General features: G+C 53.5%; 1 protein-coding gene and 1 long non-coding RNA gene across 7 annotated transcripts in view; both read left to right on the top strand.

Moving 5' to 3' along the window:
• FCRL5 (Fc receptor like 5) overlaps positions 1 to 15,065 on the top strand; it is a 32,456-nt gene extending 17,391 nt beyond the window's left edge. For 4 of the 6 annotated variants that reach the window (XM_045086659.1, XM_045086662.1, XM_013047530.2 and 1 more), the window contains 9 exons: positions 105 to 383; positions 4,338 to 4,616; positions 5,771 to 6,049; positions 9,961 to 10,239; positions 10,669 to 10,785; positions 11,401 to 11,428; positions 12,356 to 12,438; positions 12,606 to 12,671; positions 13,901 to 15,065. In XM_045086659.1, the coding sequence (XP_044942594.1) occupies positions 105 to 383; positions 4,338 to 4,616; positions 5,771 to 6,049; positions 9,961 to 10,239; positions 10,669 to 10,785; positions 11,401 to 11,428; positions 12,356 to 12,438; positions 12,606 to 12,671; positions 13,901 to 14,055 (1,565 nt within the window). In that variant the 3' untranslated portion in view covers positions 14,056 to 15,065. The remainder of the gene's footprint in view (positions 1 to 104; positions 384 to 4,337; positions 4,617 to 5,770; positions 6,050 to 9,960; positions 10,240 to 10,668; positions 10,786 to 11,400; positions 11,429 to 12,355; positions 12,439 to 12,605; positions 12,672 to 13,900) is intronic. The other 2 variants (XM_045086660.1, XM_045086661.1) reach the window with 2 other exon arrangements.
• Positions 390 to 1,036, top strand: LOC123393736. The gene is made up of 2 exons (XR_006608557.1): positions 390 to 559; positions 786 to 1,036. It is a non-coding gene; the product is annotated as an uncharacterized LOC123393736 (long non-coding RNA).
• Positions 15,066 to 23,154: the final 8,089 nt, after the last annotated feature.

Below are 23,154 nucleotides of genomic sequence, written 5' to 3' on the forward strand. Positions count from 1 at the left end.
CTGTGGGTGACGGGAAAGGGAAAGGCCAGCGTGGAGGGCAGGGCTGAGACTGGCCTGTGACGGACATGCAGAGGAGCACTGCTGACTGACGTTTCTCTCCTCAGTCCCCGTGTCTCGTCCTGTCCTCACCCTCAGCCCTCCCGGACCCCGAGCTGTGGAGGGAGACCGGCTGATGCTTTCCTGTCAAGCCCAGAGAGGTTCGCCCCGCATCCTGTACCAGTTTTATCGCGGAGACGTGCCCCTGGGGAGCAGCTCGGCCCCCTCTGCAGGAGGGGACTCCTTCAGTGTTACTCTGACTGCAGAGCACTCCGGGACCTACTTCTGCACGGCGGACAATGGCTTTGGCCCCCAGCGCAGTGACCCCAAGAGCCTGTCTGTCACAGGTAAGCCCTGGATGCCTACTGGTCACTCGTCTTCTACTCTTGTGTCCCTATTTTACAGAAGACGAAACTGAGGCCCCATGCGGTAAGTGGCGAGACAGCCGGCACACCAGGGACTCTATTCTCGTCTGCAATCTCCTACACCTGCACTGAGCACTTCGTGGCTGAAGTCAGGGGAGGTGACTCAGTTCTCGCCCCTCACACTGCCCCTTCCGAAGTCTGCATGTACCTTCCAGTCCCTGCCGCCCCCCTACCCCCACCACCCACTCCCTTTCTATAGAACCAGCTGCCTGGGCCTCAGCCCTCACGCAGCCCTGGCTCAGCCAGAACCCCGGTAGCTCAATGTACTCCCCAGCTTTTGCCAGATGAATGTGTTCCCTCAAATTATTTTCTCCTGCCCTGTAGGTTCAGTCCCCAAGACCATTTTTTCTTAACTCAATGCACAGAAGCATCTCCTGCTTTCCCCACTAACACATGCGCTCACGAAGCCACAAGCACAGTCAGGGGGACAAGTCGCAGGCGAGCCCTCAGCTTCTCCAGAGTTCCCAAGAGGTTCAAGAGCTCACAGCAGGGTGGACGAGGGAAGGGGGAAGGGCTTTCTGGAGTTTCCGTGATGCTGTGTCCCAACCCTTTAAAATAAGTTTCATTTTACGGTATTACATCTTTAAAGTTTGTGTTGAAGTATGACACACATTCAGAAAAGTATACAAATCAGGGGTGTACAGTTCATGGTGACTCATGTAGCCACCAAAACGGTGTCATGTTCAGAGTGAAGTCGCTTCTATTTACACTGGGATCTTTGCTTACGAGAGAGTGAGAGTCTGGTCGTCCACTGGTGCATCGGCTCTTCCGAGAGGCTGACGTATGACCGAGAGACCTTGAGGGGCTCCTTCCCCCTCAGAAGGAAACAGAGACAGGGCGTCCCCAGAGGGGGGAGACTTGCTGGCTGGACACCCAGGGAGTGCGTAAAACAAGAAACACAACACGTGCAGACCCACGGAAGAGATGAGCAATGTCTCAGAATAGGGCTTACTTCTCAAAAGCAGGTTATGTTAACACGCGACAGGCTAGATGCTCCCGTCACGGGACTTCCGGGCCACCAGCTGTTCTCCTCGTGTCCCTGTCCATCATCCCTGTCGCTCCTGGGTGTCCTCCACCCCACCCCCATGACTTCTTCTGACTCACAGCTTCTGCAGCTCCCCGCGTCGACGGATCAGCTTCTGGGTGGGACCCCTCGCTCTGGATTCCACTCTCTGCCTGGGCTGCCAATGTTGGGTGGCTCATTGCCGAAACAGTGAGCGGCTCTCCCTGGTCTAACCACCCACCAAGGCCACGGCCAGGCTACTGCCCACCATTAGCCTAACAAAGTACGGAGGTGACATGACACATAAGGAAGTCTGTTTCAGAAAATGCTTGTTTTAGGGAACTAGAGGCATAGCACAGATTCTGAGGTTTCCTAGAAAGAGCCAGGGTGCCTGAAAAACATTTGGGTCATCAGATCTAAGTATGAGTCAGAAAACCTGAATGCGAGCTCTGGCTATGAACATCATTGGTTCGTAATTTGGGCGAAACATTTAAACTTTCTTCGTCCTACTGTTTTCACCTTATATTGGTAGTTAGATAAGACAATAATTAGTGTCTGTGGCAGCCCCAGAGTTCTGTGATTTGAGTTGGAACAGGAACCCAAGGGCCAGGAATTCATGATGTTCTGGAAGAAAGGTAGGAGATGCACCAGTCAAAGACCCAGAGAGGACAGCTGGGGAAAACCGTGCGGGCTGCAAAGCTGGGCTCACTTACCTGTCCCAGCAAGAGAAAGCACCACCATGACGGGTTCCATCGCCGCTCATGGGGGAGCTTGGAGAGGCACCCTGAGGGCTGTGGGAGTGGGTGTTAGCGCGTGAGTGCAGCTGGAGATGGCGGCTGCTGAGTGTGCAAATGGGTGATGTGCTGATCTTAGGAACGCGTGGGTCTCGGTACGGATGGCCTTATCTTTGAGCCTGTGGATGTGAAGGCTCTCTGTCTCCTTGATAACCCTTGTTTTCAATCATGGAAATCAAGAATGACCAAAAGAAGGCATTTTCCCCAATATAAAGTGTGAAGAGATGATGTAAAGATGTAAAGAGATGATTTAAGAAATTTTAGTGTTCTGGGCGCCTGGTGGCTCGGTCGTTGAGCGTCTGCCTTAGGCTCAGGTCATGATCCCAGGGTCCTGGGTGGCTCAGTCGTTGAGCGTCTGCCTTAGGCTCAGGTCATGATCCCAGGGTCCTGGGACTTTGGAGAGAGGAAAGAGAACCAAGAATTCTAAACCAAATCCGCAAGTCATACTCAGACATGCAGGGACCCAGGGAACGTAGTGTCTATTAAACCCTTTTTAAAAAATTATTTGATGAGAGACACCTGGGTGGCTCAGTGGTTAAGCCTCTGCCTTGGGCTCAGGTCATGATCTGAGTCCAGGGACAGAGCCCCACATCGGGCTCTCTGCTCAGCGGGGAGCCTGCTTCCTCCTCTCTCTCTGCCTGCCTCTCTGCCTACTTGTGATGTCTGTCTGTCAAATAAATAAATAAAATATATTTTTTTTAAATCACTTGATGACAGAAACCAGCCAGACAAATTAGGAATTGATACAAAGGACTCAAACTTACTTCACTGTGATACAAAATGCATGCACTGAATATCTTTCCGCAGCTGGAGCTCAGCTCAGAGAATCAGTTAGAAGCTCTGAAGCAGGCTCATTACTAAGCCTCTCTCTGGACCAATTAAACTTAGAATCTCTCAGATGTGACCTCAGAATCGATATTTCTTAACACATGCTTAGGTGAGAATATTGTATAAATAGGGCTGACAACCACGGGTTCAGAAATAAAAACAAAGGCTAATCAACTGTGAGAATTATGGTTACAGAAAGTGCCAAAAAAGGTAAAAAATACATGTAACAAAGAAAAGGCAGTTGTTCTAAGGGAGCAGAAGAAATAAAAGAACAACACGTCTCTCGTGATTATGATCCTTATTTCGTAGCAGAAAACCAAAGAAAAGACTTGACTGGATACATTTTGAAAAATTAAGAGTTTTCAAATCTTTCGTTTTGTCAATAATGTCTGAATCCTTTACAGGCGGTAACTTCTCATCAATGGATTGTAGTTCACCAGCAGCCCTGGAAACACCCAGTCTTAGACCACAGGGTCCCATAGGAGGCAGTGACTGAGCTGTTCAGAGGGAGTAACTGTGGAGTTGAGGCTTAGGAGTAGAGAAGGAGCAATAAATAAGCCTTTGCACTTCTATGATTCGCACCAGTGAGAGTGTGGGAATAGGAATTCTTACATTCCCTTAGTGCAAATGCAAACCGGCCCAAAGCTTTTGAATAATAATGTAGCGTAAGCATAATATATGCTTATTTGAGAAGTTCATATTCCTCATCCCAGAAATCCCACTCCTAGGAATTTATCCTAAGCAGCATGGGCACACATGGGCCAGGGTGGAGATGCAGGACTGTGGCCCGTGGCATCATCTGCAGGAGGAGGACATGGACATTCCCGGTCGGGGCATCCCCCGGTGCACTACGGTGAATCCACACACTGGAAGGATTTGTGCTTATTAAACTAATTGAGCAGTATTCACCCCCAAATTATCAAACTGTACACTTGAAAGGGTTGCCTTTTGTTGTGTACAAATTACACCCAGGTGAAGTTGGTCTCTAAAGGTGGAGGAGATACACCCGTAAGAGTGATGTGGAAGGATGCTCGGGACGCGCTGCTGAGGGGAAAACCCGGCTGGAGACCAGGACCTGTGTGCCTGTATGTGTCATGTGTTTGCTTACTGTTGGTGTGAACCGGTGTTCTTATACATAGGAAAGATCTAGAACGTGCCACAGATGCTCTCCAGGGGTAATCTCTGAAAAAATGAAAATAAAGGAAATGTGAAAAGATCCTGATGTCAACTACCTTATTTTTCCTCCCTCAGTCCCAGCGTCCCGCCCTGTCCTGACCCTCAGGGCGCCCAGGACCCGAGCTGTGGTGGGAGACATGGTGGAGCTTCGCTGTGAGGCCCAGAGGGGCTCTCCCCCGATCCTGTACCGGTTTTACCACGAGGATGTCATCCTGGGGAGCAACTGGGCCCCCTCTGGAGGAGGAGTGTCCCTCAACCTCTCTCTGACCGCAGAACATTCTGGAAACTATGCCTGTGAGGCCGACAATGGCCTGGGGGCCCAGCACAGCGAGGAGACCTCACTCAGTGTCACAGGTGAGTTGACCACCCCAACTACAGCATAACTGGGCCCACCGTGCCCCCACCTTCCCCAGGAGCCAAGATCAGAGGTCCCACAGGACCCTTTGGCTTGGGACATCACAGCAGGCCTACTGCCCAAACAGCCTCCATCTGGGAGCTCTGGAGTCTGCATTTTCGGGAACCTGCACCTTCCCTTTGCTTGCTGTGCACTTCCTAGAAGCAACGCTGTAGCCACTGTGACCCAAACTTCCCTAACATAGACGCAAAGGCTCTCAGGGCACCAACTGCATCCTAGTCCACAATGATCAACCAGAAAGGAAATTACAAGTACAGTGTGTCTCACCTCACAGGAGATTTAAGTGGGGTTCCCTCTGTCCGATAATCCATAAAAAGGCCAACTCACTCACCCATTGGCCCTTTAATTTCTCTGGGCTCGGGAGGTCAATTTCTCTGGGCACCAGGAGGTCTGGCTAGAAGACTTCTGATGTCCTCTTCTGACTTCTTACCTGTCCCTGAGTGTTCAGCCATAGCACAGTCTCCACCTGGCCCTGTCATGGGCTGATCTCCCTGCCATGCCCCATTCAGTGCCGACTTGGCATCTCCACCCTGCATTCGGCCATCAGTCCATGACTCTAACGTGCACATGGGTGAACCACTCAACACCGTGGCTTGGCATCTGCTCCACATCAGCCACACTGCCATGTCCGCCGTGGCTCCAATAACCTGAGCACAGCCTCCTGTCCTTCAACCCTTTGAATCACCCCTTCCTCAGACCCCAGCAGAGCCCCGGCTCACTGACGCCTTACTCCCTCCCAGACGCTCAGTGCCATCCCTGGCTGCATGACTAACAGGTCTCTCCTGTTCCTACTTTTGATGGCACCGATTTCTCCTTTTCCCCAATTATCTTTTGATTTCCCAGAAGTCAGCTGAATCTTTGTTTTCAGATTCCCCAAACACACTTGCAGCTGCATACCCAACCCCGGTGCCACACATAGCACCACACCAATGTCATTGTTTCTTCAGATCCACACAAATTACAGCTGGGTTCTGAGTAGTGTCACAAAGTCCCTGAAAGCTACAGAAAACAGTTTCCAGTTTGAAAGCTCTCTCCTCTGGAGGAACATACTTCCACAGTAGAAACTGATGATTAACTATTTTTCCTCCCTCAGTCCCAGTGTCCCACCCCGTCCTCACCCTCAGGGTGCCCAGGGCCCAGGCCGTGGTGGGGGATGTAGTAGAGCTTCGCTGCGAGGCCCAGAGTGGCTCTCCCCCGATCCGGTACCGGTTTTACCACGAGGACGTCACCCTGGGGAGCAACTCGGCCCCCTCTGGAGGAGGAGCATCCTTCAACCTCTCTCTGACCGCAGAACGTTCTGGAAACTACTCTTGTGAGGCCGACAATGGCCTGGGGGCCCAGCGTAGCAAGACAGTGCTACTCAGCGTCACAGGTAGGTTGGTCCCGTCCACAGTAGCATCACCAAGCATGGCACGCCTTCTCTCCCCAGCAGCCAGAGGGGAGTTCTGACACCCCCACTGTTGGTGAGATAGCCCAACCCCGGGGAATTCCTGCCGGCAGGAATCCTGCCCCATCTTCAAGCCCAGGTCCCTCTTCCTGTATGGGATCCAAACACCTCACTAGACATCCAAAGTCTTTTTAGGCAATAAACTCTAGACTGATCTGTAGTTATGCTTGTGAAAGAGAAATTACTAAACTTTGAAAATATGTCTCTCTACTCCAAAAAAAAAATTTAGCCATCCCTTATCTGGGTTTCTCTCTCTCTCTCTCTCTCTCTCTTTATTTTTTATTTCTTTTCAACGTAACAGTATTCATAGTTTTTGCACCACACCCAGTGCTCCATGCAATCCGTGCCCTCCCTAATACCCACCACCTGGTCCCCCCAACCTCCCACCCCCCGCCCCTTCAAAACCCTCAGATTGTTTCTCAGAGTCCATAGTCTCTCATGGTTCACCTCCCCCTTCCAATTGCCCCAACTCCCTTCTCCTCTCCATCTCCCCTTGTCCTCCATGCTATTTGTTATGCTCCACAAGTAAGTGAAACCATATGATAACTGACTCTCTCTGCTTGACTTATTTCACTCAGCATAATCTCTTCCAGTCCCATCCGTGTTGATAGAAAAGTTGGTGACAATGTGGAAATTCCTCAAGAAATTAAAAATAGAGCTTCCCTATGACCCTGCAATTGCACTACTGGGTATTTACCCCAAAGATACAGATGTAGTGAAAAGAAGGGCCATCTGTACCCCAGTGTTTATAGCAGTAACAGCCACAGTCTCCAAACTGTGGAAAGAACCAAGATGCCCTTCAACAGACAAATGGATAAGAAAGATGTGCTCCATATACACTATGGAATATTATGCCTCTGTCAGAAAGGTTTTTCTCTCTTTGACCCTCACAAGCCTCTACTCTTATGCTTCTTTTATTACCATAAATATAAACATGCCTCAATTTTCCATATTAAAAACTCTGTATTAACATTAAGTCTGTGCATAGCCCTTCGGGAGACAAAGCCAGTCCTGTTTACAAAATGATTCTTAAAGCAATGGGGACACAGGAAACCCGCACAGAGCGGTGAAAGTTAGATGGCCTGGATGGAATCAGCCAGCCCTCCACCAAATCCCTCCATTCTTTACACTGCCCTCTGACCTTTTGACATTAAGTATTATATCCAAAGGAAATCTGCTACTTGTGAGCTCTGAACCTGTTGCGATGGCCCCTACTGGCTGTTCCAACCTCCAGATTCCTTTTAGGGAGAACTGGGGTATAGCAAAAGTATGCAAAGGGCAGTTGAGATGAGTGTTCTGGTCATCACCATCATCACCACCGCCATCACCACCATCACCACCACCATCACCACCATCACCACCATCACCACCACCAGCACCATAGCCACCACCATAACCAACCACCATCACCATCATCACCATCATCATCACCAACATCACCATCACCATCACCACCACCACAACCACCATCATCACCATCATCATCACAACCCCCACCACCATCATCATCACCATCATCATCACCATCACCATCATCAACACCACCACCACCATCATCACCATCACCATCATCAACACCACCACCACCATCATCACCATCACCATCAACACCACCACCACCACTGCCAGCACCGTAGTCACCACTATAACACTACCATCACCACCATCACCTTCATGATCACCATCAACACCATCACCAGCACCACCACCACCACCACCACCACCATAAACACCACCATCACCACCATCACCTTCATCATCACCATCACCATCATCATCATCATCTCTGAGTCCTTACTTGTACTAGGCCCTGTGCTTAGTATTTAGCATGTAATATCTCATTTCATCTTAAAGATAAACCAGTGAAACCACTTTTATCCCCAATTTGCAGGAGAGGAAAGAGAGGTTTAGAGGTAGAAAATAGCCAGTTTACATGTAGCTGGCAATAGGAAAGCCATGTTGAAGGATGGGTCTACCCAGGTCTTCACCTGAGTCTGCATTGTGACATTCCTTTATGGCCGTATTTTCACACAACTTTTGAGTTTTTATTGTATTTTATTTTTGTATTACATTCAGTTAGCCAGCATATAGTACCTCATTAGTTTCTGATGATTCAGTGATTCATTAGTTGTTTATAAGACCCAGTGCTCATTACAACCCATGCCCACCTTAATATCCATCACCTGGCTACCCCATCCCCCTCCCCTCTGAAACCCTCAGTTTGGGTCCCACAGTCCAGAGTCTCTCCTGGTTTGTCTCCCTCTCTGAATTCTCCCCCTTCGGATTTCCCTCCCTTCCCCGTCATCCTATCTGCTATTTCTTACGTTCCACGTACGAGTGAAACCACATGGTACGTGTCTTTCGCAGCTTGACTTACTTCACTCAGCATAATTCCTTCCAGTTCCAAACATGTCAATGCAAATGGTGGGTATTCAACTTTCGAGTTTTTAGCAATTATTCTGAAGGAAGACATAAATCTTCATGATGAGTAAATGAATGGCACAAAAGGGACAATATGAAAAGTGAAGGTCTCAACCTCCCTGCAGGAACAAACAAACCTTCACGTCCACATACTTCCAAGATAAAACCACTGTTAATAATTTCATGGGGAAGAAGAGAGTCTCATGGATATTTTCTTTTTTTTTTAATATTTTACTTAAATTTAATTTAGTTAACATATGTAGTATTAGTTTCAGAAACAGAGTTTAGCGATTCACCGGTCGCATACAACATCATATGGCCCTTTAACACCCAGTTGCCCCATCCCCCAACACCTCCCTCTACCCCAGCAACCCCCTTGTTCCCTAGAGTTAAGAGTCTCTCACGGTTTGTCTCCCTTTCTGTTTTCATCTTATTTCTTCTTCCCTTCCCCCATGTTCACTATTTTGTTTCTTAAATTCCACATAGGAGTGAAATTGTATGGTATTTGTTTTTCTCTGACTGACTTACTTCTTTTAGCATAATACCTTCTTGAAGTCCTAGCCTCACCAGTCAGACAATTCGAAGAAATAAAAGGCATCCAGACTGGCAAAGAAGAAGCCAAACGTCCACTCTCCGCAAATGACATGACAGTCTATGTAGAAAACCCCAAATATCCACCCCCAAGTTGCTGAAGTCGTGGGTATTTTTCTAGAAATATTCAAATATATTATAAACATAGAGATATAACCTTTTTTCACAGAGGTAGAATCAGGTTATATGTAATTCTACAACTTGCATTTTCACATAAAAAAATACATCTTGGATGTCTCTTGTATTTCATTAGTCACTTAACAAGGTTGTCTCTAGTTTTTAGCTATTATAAGAATTCGTCCGCAGAAATCCTTGCACAAATGCTTTTGCCTAACTCACGTCAGTATCCCTAAAGGAAGCAGTCTTACAGGTAGATTTGTGGGGTCAAATGTGATGTGCATTCTAAATCAGGCAATTATTGCCATGCGAGAAAGTGTCTCAAATCCACAGTCCCTCCAGAGCGTGGTGAGGTCTGTTTGTCCACAGGCCCAAGAGTATTATCTGTCTCTTCAGGCTTTGCCCTGCTGGTGGGTGTGTTTATTGTATATATTTAGTTAGGAATAGAAACAATCATCGCTTCATCTATTTATTGACTACTTGATGTTTTCAGCAATTCACACCTTCCCGCACTTCTCTGCTGGGTATTTTTGGGTATTTTTTGTGCGTCTGTGGATGAAGGTCATTAGCTTTGTCTGTCATAGGAGTTTCCGTCTAAGAGATTGAATCCAAGGTTGAAGTCTGCGCTCTGCCACTTGTTATGATTTCTGCTCGTTTACGAATATGTTAGAAATAGGAACTTATATATTCACTTTTGTCTCCCTCAGTCCCAGCGTCCCGCCCCGTCCTCACCCTCAGGACCCCCGGGACCCGGGCCATGGTGGGGGACATGGTGGAGCTTCGCTGTGAGGCCCAGAGCGGCTCTCCCCCGATCCTGTACCGGTTTTACCACGAGGACATCATCCTGGGGAGCAGCTCGGCCCCCTCTGGAGGAGGAGTGTCCTTCAACCTATCTCTGACCGCAGAACGTTCTGGAAACTACTCCTGTGAGGCCGACAACGGCCTGGGGGCCCAGCGCAGTGAGGCGGTGACCCTCAGCGTCACAGGTAGGTTTCCTGTGCCCAGGTCGCAGATGTGGACAGCTGTCTCCTCCAAGGATGTTCTGATAATCCTCATCATGCGTGAGCTGGGCACGGTTTCTCAGGGACAGGGACACAAAGCTGAGTTCTCCATGTGGTCCTCTTCTGACGCGTTTCTGAAGGGACAGTGCTTGAGCGGGAGCAGAGGCCAAGGAGGATCCCTGACGTGATGCTCACCGCTGGGCCCCGCCCAGCCCGGCCCTCCAGCCCGGCCTCAGCCGCAGACATGAGCCCCGTCCCCGGGAGCAGAGCCATTTCCCGGGAGGCTGTCTAGCCTCCCAGTCCTGGTGCCTGGATTCTTCCTCCCTCCCAGGCCCCGGCATCAGCTCCAGGGGTCAGAGCAGTGCGAGACCACGAGCCTCTCCCTCCAGCTCACACGCGGGGTCTCCCCTCCAGGGCTGACAGGGAGCAGAAGTGGCCCTGTTGCCACAGGCGTGGCCGGGGGCCTGCTCAGCGTGGCGGGCCTCGTGGTCATGGCTCTGCTGTTGTACTGCCGACTGCCCAGGAGAGCAGGTGGGTTAGCTTCGCTTGAGTCCCTGCCCTCCCCGCCCCCTCCCCTCAGGCTCCTGCTGCTTTCGTAAGCACCCCTGAGCTCTCAGCACCTCCTCCCCCTGCACAGTCCCAGTGCCCACCTTCCCCACCCACCTCCCCAGAATTCGTCTTTACAGAGTTGCCCAAACAGCCCCAGTGCACAGAAGATGCCTCCATGAGACAGACTTTATCCACATCACAAACCTCAGCATGTCTCCCTCTGCACCCTTACAAGCCCCAAGGGAATGGGAGGAAGAGGAGAAAGACCGAGAAATGGGAGTGAGAACAGAAACCCAGTGGGACCTGATGACTTGCTGGTTGTTTCATGGGCAGTATTTCCGCAGCTGCTCAGACCTGTTTCCCACCTGCAGCTATGCAGCATTGCTCTCGACAAATCCTCTTCCGGGGTGTACCTGTGCCCCACCGCGAGCCAGGGCCAGCCACCTTGCCCCATCTGCCACCTCCCTTGGGCATAGCAGAGCCGGGTCCTCCCAGTCCTGCTGACCCGCGACAGGTTCTCGTGACCCTCCGAGCACCTGTGTCCCTTGGAAAGGCCCCCTTCTCCTGGCTCCAGTGACCCTCTGTTTTCCTTTGCAGGAGGAAGGCTGACCTCTGACCCCGCCAGGTATGTCCCAGACTGTGTTGTGTGTGGTTAATGAGATGCCCACAGGGGATAAAAATGAACCAGGTCTGGTCACTGCTGGGTTGTGCGACATGTTGTGTGATAGGTAGGTTGTATGACCTTCATGTTACTGTTTCCCTGGGCATATATGTTAAGGCAATTGCCAGGACGGTCTCACCACCACCTTAGCCACATACACCTTCTTGCATCAAGAGGTACTAAATAAAATTTAGTGACATACTTCTCTACCCCTGTTGCCTTGGTGGTCTGAGTGACCACTACAAGACTGAATCCATCTGTGTCCTAAGCGAGTCTCAGCTTGGTCAGCCTGCAAAGCTCTGGCCATGACCAACCTAATAGCTGCTCCGGGGACATCCTAAGAGATGGAGTCACATGACCGGCCACCCAGAGGCACTGCCTATGAAGAAGGGGCTGCCATCTTGGATCTCAGAGGCTAACCTTGGGAGCCCTGCCATGGCTCACAGTCCATCTCTGGGCAAGCCCATGGCCCCAGCACCCAAACCACGCATAGCTCCTCTGGGTCTGATCATGACCGATTTCTCTGAGATCCTGGTCTCTCTAAGAGTTGGAATCCTGGCTTTTGTCTTTCATGGCCGCGTGGTCTTGGGCAAGTCACTTCGCCTCTCAGAACCCTCCCGTTCTCCATCTATAAAAGAGGATAATGACAGAATCAGCTTCATATTTGTATAAACATTAGCACAGTGCCTGCTATGTACCCGGTGCCCATGAAGTCTGCAGATGTCGTGATCTATAGCGTGATCGCTCCTAACAGCAGATCCTCGGATGTGGGGTTGGTTCTGCGTCCAGGCTTGGCGGCCACCCGGTGGTAGAGAGACCTGGCAGCAGGAAGTGGTGGCCACAGCTGCTTCGTCAGGGCTGCTGGGAGACGTGGCTGTTTCTGTCTCGCAGGAGCCCTTCAGACTCCGACTCCCAAGAGCCCACCTACTACAATGTTCCAGGCTGGCTGGAGCTGCAGCCGGTGGACAGCAATGGTGAGGACCAATGACGCCCACCTGAGCAGGGACCCCAGGGTTGGTCCAGGCAGGGGTGAGGCAGGCAGGGACCACGGGGCTGTGCGGAGGACAAGCTCTGGCTGGGGACTAGCTCAGACAAGAGGCCAGGCCCTTGTCGCTCTCTCAAACTGCGCCTTCTCTCTCAGTCAACCCTAAAGCAGGAGACGTGATGTACTCGGAAGTGCGGATTCAGCAGGGGAACAGACATGCAGGTAAGACCCGCGACTCTTGACTCAAAGGTGCAGCGTGCAGCTTCTGCAGCTCTGGGCCAAAGGAGCACAGAGCCGCCCTCATGCGGGGTTGCTACCTGCCTGCCCTGCTGGGGTCCCTGGCCCCACCGTACAGGCCACGCTCTCCATCCCCCACCCACGGCCTCAGGAGACACCTGCCTTGTTAGGCTGTGGCCTTCCCTCCTGTCATAGAACACGGGCTAGCATTCCCGTGCTCCCTCCGTCAGTTTTCTGTTGCTGCCATGACGAATGTCACCGATACATTATCTTACCGTGCTGGAGCCCCGGGCCCCCCGGGCCCCCCCGGGCTCACATTGAGGGTCTGCCCTGGCTGCCCTCCTTTCTGGAGGCTCCGGGGGCAGATGCACTTTCTTGCCCTTTCCACCTTCTTAAGGACAGCCCTCCCCCCAGCTCAGGGCCCCTTCCTCTGTCTTCGAAGTGGGAGGTGCTGTGCTGTGTCCCTCTGATCATTTGTCCAAATCAGTCTCCCTCTGAGCACAGCTGGGAAAGTTCTTCCCGAAATCTCAACCTGGAGAACCCAGGATAATCTGTCATTGCAAAGTGCTTACCTTAATTGCGTCTGCAAAGTCCCCTGTGAAGTCACCCAGTCGCGGGTTCCAGGGACTGGGACACGGACGTCTCGGGGCCAGGCTCTGCCTCCCACCCTAACCCACGGGGTTGAGAGAGCAGACGTGGAGATGCAGTCCCGGCCGCTCGAGGATGACTCACTGCTGGGGTCCCGGTCCATTCCATCAGGACAGTGTGTAAAAGCAATCACAGCACCTAGCGTCCCACCGACATGTGTTAAGGTCCTATGTGCCCAGTACAGGTCCAGGTGCTGTAAATAAATACACTCCGTGGGCTTCTGTGTCCATTCACAGCGGGTGGGACCGTACCCGGCACGCGAGACGGACACTGGAAAATACACACACGCACACACACACTCACCAATTCACACTAACCCCAGGGGGGCTGGTGTCATTTCTCCCACCGTACTCCAAGCATTAGCACCGTACTCCCGTGCTCTCGGGAGACGAGGAGAGGCTGGGCTCTGCTGGAGGCCGGGGTCTCAGGACGGGCCCTGGCGGTACAGGGATGCTGCCGTCTGGGCGGGGAGGGGACTCAGGCTGGGTCGGGGACGTTGGGGGCATGGGGCCGGGCCAGAGGGCTGGGCCATCTTGGCCAGCTGAGTGCTGCTTTTCTTCCCACAGCGGCTTCAAACTCCGCATTCGGGCTCCTCCGGACCTACCTGCCCTCGCATGGCCCGGCCACCAGCCAGCAGCCTTCCAGACCCCGGCCCTCCTCGGTCATCTACTCCCAGGTGAAGGTGGCATCGCCCCCAGTCTCCACAGCTCCTCGAAGCTGAGTCCACACACCCTTCCCTGCACCCCAAGCCATCCTGGGGTGCGAATGTGCAAGTAGGAAGGTCTGAACGGCTCCAGGCCCCGTCCTGCGGCCTCTGCTGTCAGTGTGGCTGGAGCACGGGCCCCACAGGACGTCGCTGTTTCCCAAGTGACAGCCCAGAGCTCACGGGTTTTTGCACAGTGGCTTCCACTCAGGGCCATCTTGTCCCCTGGTTTCCTCAGTGGGCTTCAGCCACAGATCCTGCTCTGAGTCCCACTCCCACATACACCCTGAGCTCTCCTCAGTGGGACCTGCTCCTCGACCTCGTCTGCAGACACCTGTTCTCCCTGCAAACCCTGCCCCCGCAGACACCTGCCCTCTGTGGACACCTGTCATCCCCACGGTCACCTACCCCCTCTGCGGACACCTACCCGCCCCCAGGTACCTGCCCCTCACAGTGGCTTTCCTCAATGGTCATCAGCCTGGCAGGGCTACCACAGCACTTGGCCAAGTGGGACAGCATGGGACCCTGGGAACAGGCGCAGGCGGGCTGCAGACCTCCTCACCATGGGGCTGTCCTCCGTGCCCCCAGCTGCCTCAGACAGCAAGGTCAGCCCCTGACGCCAGGACAGCTCCTCCCTGCACAGGGTCCGACACCCCTGCCCGAGCCAGTGGGTTCACAGCCCCTTCCCATGTGCCCCCTGGTGTGGGCACAGGGACATCCTCTCAGCTGTCACCGGGAGGAGACGCGCACTCCAAGTGTGGACTGTTGTGACAGAGCCAGCTCCGAAGGTCATGAGGACAGAGAAAGGCAGGCAGGGCCGGAGACAACAGAGGCGGGACAGCTTGCTGGGAGCCGTGATCAGATTCCAGGTCAAGAGGAAGACACAGGAGAAACTTTGGAGACAGGGAAAATAGAATGTGAACTATATAGTATTGATACCATTGAATAATAATCTGGTATTACTTTAAGAATATTTTTGAAAATATTTGAAATACCTTGAAGTGATTCAGTAAAAGTTTTTAAACGTGTGTGTGTGTTAGTGCATATTTCTATGTGTGTGTGTCGGGGGGGGGAGGTTGTTCCAGGATTCTCCGTCCGCACAGCCGCCTGGGAGCACTCCGGGGCAGGGAGATTTGGTCCCTGCACACGCCGACATGGGTCAGAAGTGTGACCACGTCAGAGCCCACTCCAGGCCACGCCAGCCCTGAAGCCGAGAGTCCCTCTCCTCCCCGTCACCCTCCCCAGATGACGTTGTCTGAGCTCGCCGGCCGTCTTTCAGGGCTCCCGCTAGCATGCCAGCCACCACGTGCCCCAGAGACTCCCAAGATGATGAAGTTCTATTCGGGAGGCACAGCTCTGTGGCCATAACCGTGGACTACTGGGTGGGGGGGGATGTAGGACTTGGGTGCACAGTAGAAAAACCCCAAGCTGACCACCACACAGCAGGTGAGGAGGCGGGCTGCAGACAGGCAGGGCCTCTGTGAAGACTGTGTGCGGAGAACAAGTCATGTGGATGACAGACGAGTTGGAACCCAAAGACCCTGAGCTGGCCTTCATCCCAGAAGACACGGTAGAGACCTCCGATCTCTGAGGAGCAGCAACAATAAAGACTTGACAGCAACCAGGAAGCCCGGGAGAAACCAGGCACCTCACGGAGTCGTGGTTCAAACCTGACGCAGGCTCTGTGCCTGAAGGTGGTGGGCAGATCACCGAGTGGAGGGAAGAATCCATCCCCCGGGGACCCCTGTCGTCCGAGCGCCCGGGGTTTCCCTACATGGCCTTTTATGTCCTTCTGTGGGCGCCCCACCCCGGAGCTGGCTTCTGCACGGGTAACGTTGGCGACGTCGTGATGCCCTCACGCTGGGTCAGTGCGTTTTCAGAATTAACCCAAAGCACAGGACACTTAGCAACGGTGGCTTCAGTCTCCTTATACCACAAACACGCCAGCCTGACAGGAATCAGAGGCGGCGAGCCCGTCTGTGCGCACTATCTCCTTGTTTCCTGTAGTCGGGACCCCACAGACTTTGTCTTGAGATGCTACATCGAGAAATGGATTCAAGTCACTCTTTTCAAGCATAAATCAAACCCTTGGAAAAGCCTTCTCATTTTACAAGTCAAAAACCCAGAAGTAGAGGGTCAGGAAGAAAGGAAGGTCCTAAAACACTAAATTCTCTCTTCCCTCCAGCGGAGTTAATAGGACACTCTCTGAGGTCCATCGATCAGGAATTGACATCTGCCGTCCTGACAGTTAGGTTTGTGAGCTGGTAACCCGACGACCAAGCGCAGACACTGTTAATTGCAGGGGCAAACCTCAAGGAACAAGGAACCTTCCGCTCACCGTCTGCTCTGGTCTACTGCTTGGATCTTCAAGCATGAGCTCGTGTCCTTCGCAGGAGAACGTGTCTCTGTGGAGGGTGTCGGAGGGATTGCTGCTGCACAGCGAAAACTCAAGGCCAAGCTGACCACTAGTGACCACTGCGTACTGCTGTGTCCCTGGGCTGGTGCCAGGCCTGGGAGAAGAGTAGCCAGGAGCGAGCCGGATGGGCGGGGGTAACAGGGGGGCTCCTGCCCCATGGGGCCACTGCGGGAGACCAGCAGTTTTGCCGGGTGCCCGCAGCAAGAGAAGCAGGCCGTTCCTGGACACGGCAGCCCCAGGCCGCACGGGAGTGAGCACGCCCCCTGGAGAGCCCACACGGCATCACCTCGGGAGAAAACGCGCGATGGGCAGGTGCGGCACCAAGGCCGGGCCGGGCTGTCTGAGGCAGGTGGCGGCGGGGAAGCAGAGGTAGGCCGCCTGGGACCCGGCAGAGGCCGGCGGGCAGGGAAGCTTTCGCATCAGGCGAGGGCGTGGAGCTCCGATTCCTGAGATCTGCCCGGTCCCAGCCTCGTGCCCCCCAGCCAGCTGCCTAACCCGAGGGCAGCTTCGTGCCCTCACCTGCAGGGTCGGGTGAGGACAGCCCCTCCCCCAAGCCGCTGCGGTGAAGACTAAGGTCTAAACATTGAAACCATGGTTTCTCAGTTCGGCAGTTTCCCGTAAAGCTACGCCCACCCTGACCACAGCAGCCAGCAAGCCCCCCCCCCCCCCGGGCTCTGACCTCAGCAGAGTGAAAAACACCATTTACACCACACCTGTGCGTGGGCGCTTTTAGCAGCTTGAGGACGGTCTCCAAAGCTAGAAACAACGCAGATACCCCCAAACTGGCAAACGGACCAATCCAATGGACGAAGGTCATACAACGGACCCCCACCCGGCGCTGAAGAGAGAGACAGGGCTCCTGGTCTCTGTGACCGCAGTGTCCCCCACAGGGACAGCTCGCCGGCTGGGGCTGGGGCGTCAGGAGGGCGGGACTGAGGGCTCCCCACCAAGGGGACTGGGGAGCTCTTGGCGACGATGGAATGTTCTGTCTTGATTGTGCCGCTGGCGGTTACATGAGCGCGTGTATTTGCCGGGACTCAGACGAAGCCCTAAAAAGATACACACGTCTCGATGAAGCTTACGGGGACCCCTCGCCCTTGCCGTGCCCCTGCTCGGTCCTCCTCCCGCGGAGCTTTGCAGGGCTCGTCCTGCACTGCGTTCAAGTCTCTGTCCAGAAGGCACTTCCGGAGAGAGCCTAGCTCCGGCCCTGTGCCCCGTGCCGTCCAGCGCAGTGGCCCTCATGTCACCGCTCACTGTCCCTTCGCACGGCTTCCAGGCTCTTCACGGTCTTATCGCTGTGTGACCTCCGTCATGGCAGCTCGTTTCCTCGTCCTCTCTTCCCGCTACGGCGTGGAGACCCCTCGGGTAACGCATAGACCGTGCTAGGCGGGGTCTCGTCACGTAATGCTGTGAGTGACGCAGGAGGAAAGCTTACAGCAGAGCTGGGCGCAGGGACGGAAGTCCTTAAGTCGTGGCTCCACCACCATCATGCGCGTCTGTCACCCGTCCTGTTGGGGATGACGTGAGGCCACAGTCGCACGCGGCCCCGGCGGTGACCTAAGCAGGTCTCCCCTCTCTTCCAGCGGAAGGGCCGCACACATCGCAAGGGCTCAGCCAAAGCCAGGTCGTGTTGTTCTGAGTGTCCAGGCTAGGAAACCCCGGGGAGGACAGGGCAGGTGCGGGGCAGGCCAGCATGCTGCTGTGGCCACTCCCTATGATGGGGGGCCCGTCCTGGCCGCTGAGAGCTCAGCCCAGCCAAGGGGACAGGGTGTGGGCGTCTCCTGATTGTTGTCCCGCCTGGTGGCAGCCCAGAAGCCCCAGAGCTCCTTCTGTCCAGGCTGGGCCTCCGTGCATGCCCTGCACCACACACACGGGGACGCCTCCAGTGACAGATAAGAACTCTGGTCCCAGAAAGATGACAGCCTGCCCTTCAGGCAGTTTTGGTCCCAGGCTGGGCGGGGGAGGGGTGGTGTCCGTGATGGGAGACAGATGGGGGGATCCAGCCCTCCGACTCGCCCCAGGGTCGCCCAGGGCACCTGTGTGGACACCCCGAGACTTGAGGTCAAAACACGTAATACTCCGGGATCTACTGCTCCACATTTCTTCTGGTTTATTGTCTGCGGTTAAGGTCGTATGTCGAGATCGTAAGGTCGTATGTTGAGAAATGCTAAGAAAATCACGGGGAGCCGAATGGCGGTGACCCCGGAGGCCCAGGAGAAGGCCCCGTCAGTTCCTCCAGGTCTTTTGGGATGAAGCCAGAGGCCCGTCCTGCAGTCTGCTGGCCGCCGCGGGTTCCCTTCACCTGTCGGCTAGCAGAGGCTCGAGCAGCTGGTAAAACGTTACCGCAGGTGTGTCTGTGAGGACGTTTCCAGAAGAAATCAGCGCCTGGGTCAGGAGACTGTGTAACAATCCCCCTCCCCAGGGCAGGTGGCATTGCCGATGGGTTGAGGCCCCAGTAGAACAACATGGTGGAGGAAAGGCAGATCCACCCCTGCCTGGGCGGGCCGTCCGCCTTCTCCCCGGGGGACGGCAGCTTCTCGGGTCCTCTCCCGCTGTCAGCGGGTGCTGCTGCGGGACTCCTTGCTCATGCCGGGAAAGATCCTGGTGTCCAGCGTCCTCTTCCAACAAAACAATCATTCTAAGGGATTTCTGCATTTTTTATGAACACCTAAACCCAGCATAGTGCTTTGTTGTGGTAATTCCTGTCTTTCGCACTGAACTCTCTCTCCAGCAGTGGACAAGTACACCGAGGGCCTGGCCACAGCCCCCCCCCCCCGTCCTCCCTCGGTCCCTTAGGCAGTTCCCCCAGGGCCGGCTGTCTGTGAGGTTTTCGAGAACTCTCAGCTGCTTGTAACCTCAGCTACACCTGAAGTTCTCGAATTCTGTCACCTGCTGATTTCGTGCCCCTTGTCTGTATCCCCTGATCAAAACCCAGTAAAATCCCGAAAGAGGCCCAAATATAGGTAAGCACAGGGGAGCTAGGTCCAAGGTCAGGGTCCAGGGAGGAGGAACCCCATCTTTAAGCGGCTCATGAAAGCTTCCTTTAAGGAGAGGAGAGTAGGCCAGACCGTGTGGGGAAGGCTGGCGGGACCACCAGACACTCTGCAGACTCCGTCCACCCTGGGGCTGGGGCCACGCTCATGAGGTCACCAGCTTCAGAAGGAAAGGGCTCTCCAGTTCCTGTCCCTCACACAAGGCCCTTGAGAGCTAGTAACCCTGTGTGGTGGGGACGGATCACACTGGCCACCAGCGCCAGGACGCAGACACACAACAGGCGCAAGGTTCACAAGGTCCACAGCAGGATGCACGTGGCGGCTGCGTGGCCAGTGCGTGAGGCAGGCCATCAGGGTCCCAGAGGCAGGCTCGGTCACCAACAAGGTTTTCTAGAAGGGCCAGCAACACTAAGCACACAACGGAGCCCAGAGCAAGAATATTCTCGCAACAAGTGCTAAATGAGAGGCAGCTTGACAAAAATGCACTCCAAGCAAATACCTAACAGTTGAAACTGCCCATTTCAAAGCCTGGCTCTGGGTCACTGAGCCCCTGACAGACGCAGGCAGTGTCCCCTCACAGGCACCTGTCACCCCGGGCCCTCATCAACCCTCCCACCGCTGCCTGTCTTGGAGAGAGGCCACTTGCAAAAGACAAACCAAACACTGAAACGAAAGCACCTAATCATCAAATCCTGCCACGTGGGCTCGGAGACGGCCAGCGCCACAGCCCCGGGCACTGCTGGGGTGGGCGGGGGGACACCAGCTCGGACCCTCCAGGGCCCGTTGTGGGTGAGCCTCTCAGGGAAAGGTAATGACCTTTTCCCCAAAGGCAACGTCACCCTTTTGATACTGTACGTCACAGTTTCTGAAGACTCACAGGCTGCCCACGTGGAGACAGAAGACTTTCACGGTGTATTTGTAGAGTATTCTACATTTTATTCTTTGCGAAAAGCTGTTCTCGCAGGACTGCCGACCTAGGTAATACGGTGAGTCGTCTCAAACCCAAAACCCTGAAGACAAATGACAAGACGTGGCCTCAGCCTGACAAATGAATTTGGGGACGCTTCAGTCCATGGAGAACGAATTCCTTCTGACCCTACAGCCAGACCGGAGCTGCTCCGGCCTGCCAGCTACACATCATTGCAGAAGAGCCCTTGGGAATGAGAGAGAAAGTTGGGAAGAGAATGGCCTGGGCCCTGGGGTCATGTATCAGCGTCTGTGGGGGCATCAGCCTACCTCGGCACACAGGGAGGTGGCTGCTGTCCCAGCGGGTGCACAGTCTCCCCCCCCTGGGCTGTTCCCCTCCACCTGTGGACACTCCGCAGGGAAGGACGGGTGTAACAGGACTGAACAACAGGGACTCGCTGTCAAAGCCCAGAGAGAGAGCCATTGGGTAGGGTGGACGCGGGAGGCTCTGTGTTCCTCACCCGGCCTCTCCCTGGTCCTCAGGACAACCGTCCATGTGGTGACAAGCTTGCCCCCGCTGTGCCCCCCATGGAGAAGCTGGGTCCAGAGCCCTTCGGAGGGAATATGCATGGTCTCCTTCCAGCTAGGGCAAGAGGGGAACAGAGTTCAGGAGGCAGCACCCCCTCTTGGAGTCACCTGTTTTGTCAGTCATGATGGTGGAAAGGAGACCTGGTTGTAACAGGTTAGAGTTCCTTTAAAGCAAGGCACACACCCATTTCTTTACCTCGTCTGGGTGGGAGTGCCAGTGCCCAGGCTGAAGATGAGGAAGGCTGCCAGAGTGTGAGTACAATTCCCGGACGTGTAGCCGGAGTGCTCTCGCCCCCTGACATCACTGGACGTTGCCTACCCTGGGAGACCCCAAGTCCCGTTCACCCTAGGGCCAGCTTCTGTGGCGGCTGGGAGCCTGGGCCCGTCCCTGCCCCTGCCTCACAGGCACCCTGAGAATCTGCTCGGATGCTGCCTAAACACGTCTAGTGGCAGGGCGCTTATTACCTAAAACATCAGACGAGAGAGTCCAGACTAGCTGTCTGCATTGAGAGACCCCTATAATCCTTAGCAGTGCCTTCCTGGAAACGTCCCCTAAAAGGCACACGATGCGCACTTCTCTCTGTGTAATTGCTGGCAGCTGGAGAGCCACAGTGTGGCACAGGGGAGACGAGGGACTGCCCACTCCATCCCAAGAGGGCTGACTGTATCCAGGAGGAGGAGGTTTCGGGAAACCGGTCTGTGGGGCTGCAGTTCCACCCTCTGCCACTGGGTGTCGCTGACGGTGTGGGCACAGACCGCGGTGCCGGGCTCCTGGGTGCTCTCTAAACTCCCCCGCCCACCAGGAACTCCAGTTTGGGGTTTTGGGGGTTTGGGGGGCTTTTTTTTTTTTTCTTTTCTTTTCAGCGTTAACAGTATTCATTGTTTTTGCACCACACCCAGTGCTCCATGCAATCCGTGCCCTCTATAATACCCACCACCTGGCTCCCCCAACCTCCCCCCCCACCCCACCCCCCGCCCCCCTTTCAAACCCCTCAGGTTGTTTTTCAGAGCCCATAGTCTCTCATGGTTCATCTCCTCTTCCAATTTCCCCCCAACTCCCTCCTCTCTCTAACTCCCCTTGTCCTCCATGCTATTCCTTATGCTCCGCAAGTAAGTGAAACCATATGATAATTGACTCTCTCTGCTTGACTTATTTCACTCAGCATAATCTCCTCCAGTCCCGTCCATGTTGCTACAAAAGTTGGGTATTCGTCTTTTCTGATGGAGGCATCATACTCCATAGTGTATATGGACCACATCTTCCTTATCCATTCGTCCGTTGAAGGGCATCTTGGTTCTTTCCATAGTTTGGCGACCATGGCCATTGCTGCTATAAACATTGGGGTACAGATGGCCCTTCTTTTCATTACATCTGTATCTCTGGGGTAAATACCCAGGAGTGCAATTTCAGGGTCATAGGGAAGCTCTATTTTTAATTTCTTGAGGAATTTCCACACTGTTTTCCAAGGTGGCTGCACCAGCTTGCATTCCCACCAACAGTGTAAAAGGGTTCCCCTTTCTCCACATCCTCTCCAACACATGTTGTTTCCTGTCTTGCTAATTTTGGCCATTCTAACTGGTGCAAGGTGGTATCTCAATGTGGTTTTATTTGAATCTCCCTGATGACTAGTGATGATGAACATTTTTTCAAGTGTCTGATAGCCATTTGTATGTCTTCATTGGAGAAGTGTCTGTTCATATCTTCTGCCCATTTCTTTATATGATTGTTTTGTGTGTGTTGAGTTTGAAGACTTCTTTATAGATTCTGGATATCAACCTTTTGTCTGTAATGTCATTTGCAAATATCTTCCTTCATTCCATGGGTTGCCTCTTTGTTTTGTTGACTGTTTCCTTTGCTGTGCAGAAGCTTTTGATCTTGATGAAGTCCCAAAAGTTCATTTTCACTTTTTTTTCTTTTGCCTTTGGAAACATATTTTGAAAGAAGTTGCTGTGGCTGGTATCGAAGAGGTTACTGCCTATGTCCTCCTCTAGGATTCTGATGGATTCCTGTCTCATGTTGAGGTCTTTTATCCATTTTGAGTTTATCTTTGTGTACTAGCAACAGCAATCAGACAACAAAGAGAAATAAAAGGTATCCACATTGGCAATGAAGAAGTCAAACTCTCTCTCTTCGCAAATGACATGATACTTTATATGGAAAACCCAAAAGATTCCACCCCAAAACTACTAGATATCATACAGCAATTCAGTAAC

Source organism: Mustela putorius, unplaced genomic scaffold (genome assembly GCF_011764305.1).
Source record: "Mustela putorius furo isolate JIRA1106 unplaced genomic scaffold, ASM1176430v1.1 tig00000997_pilon_pilon_pilon, whole genome shotgun sequence".
Classification (NCBI taxonomy): domain Eukaryota; kingdom Metazoa; phylum Chordata; class Mammalia; order Carnivora; family Mustelidae; genus Mustela; species Mustela putorius.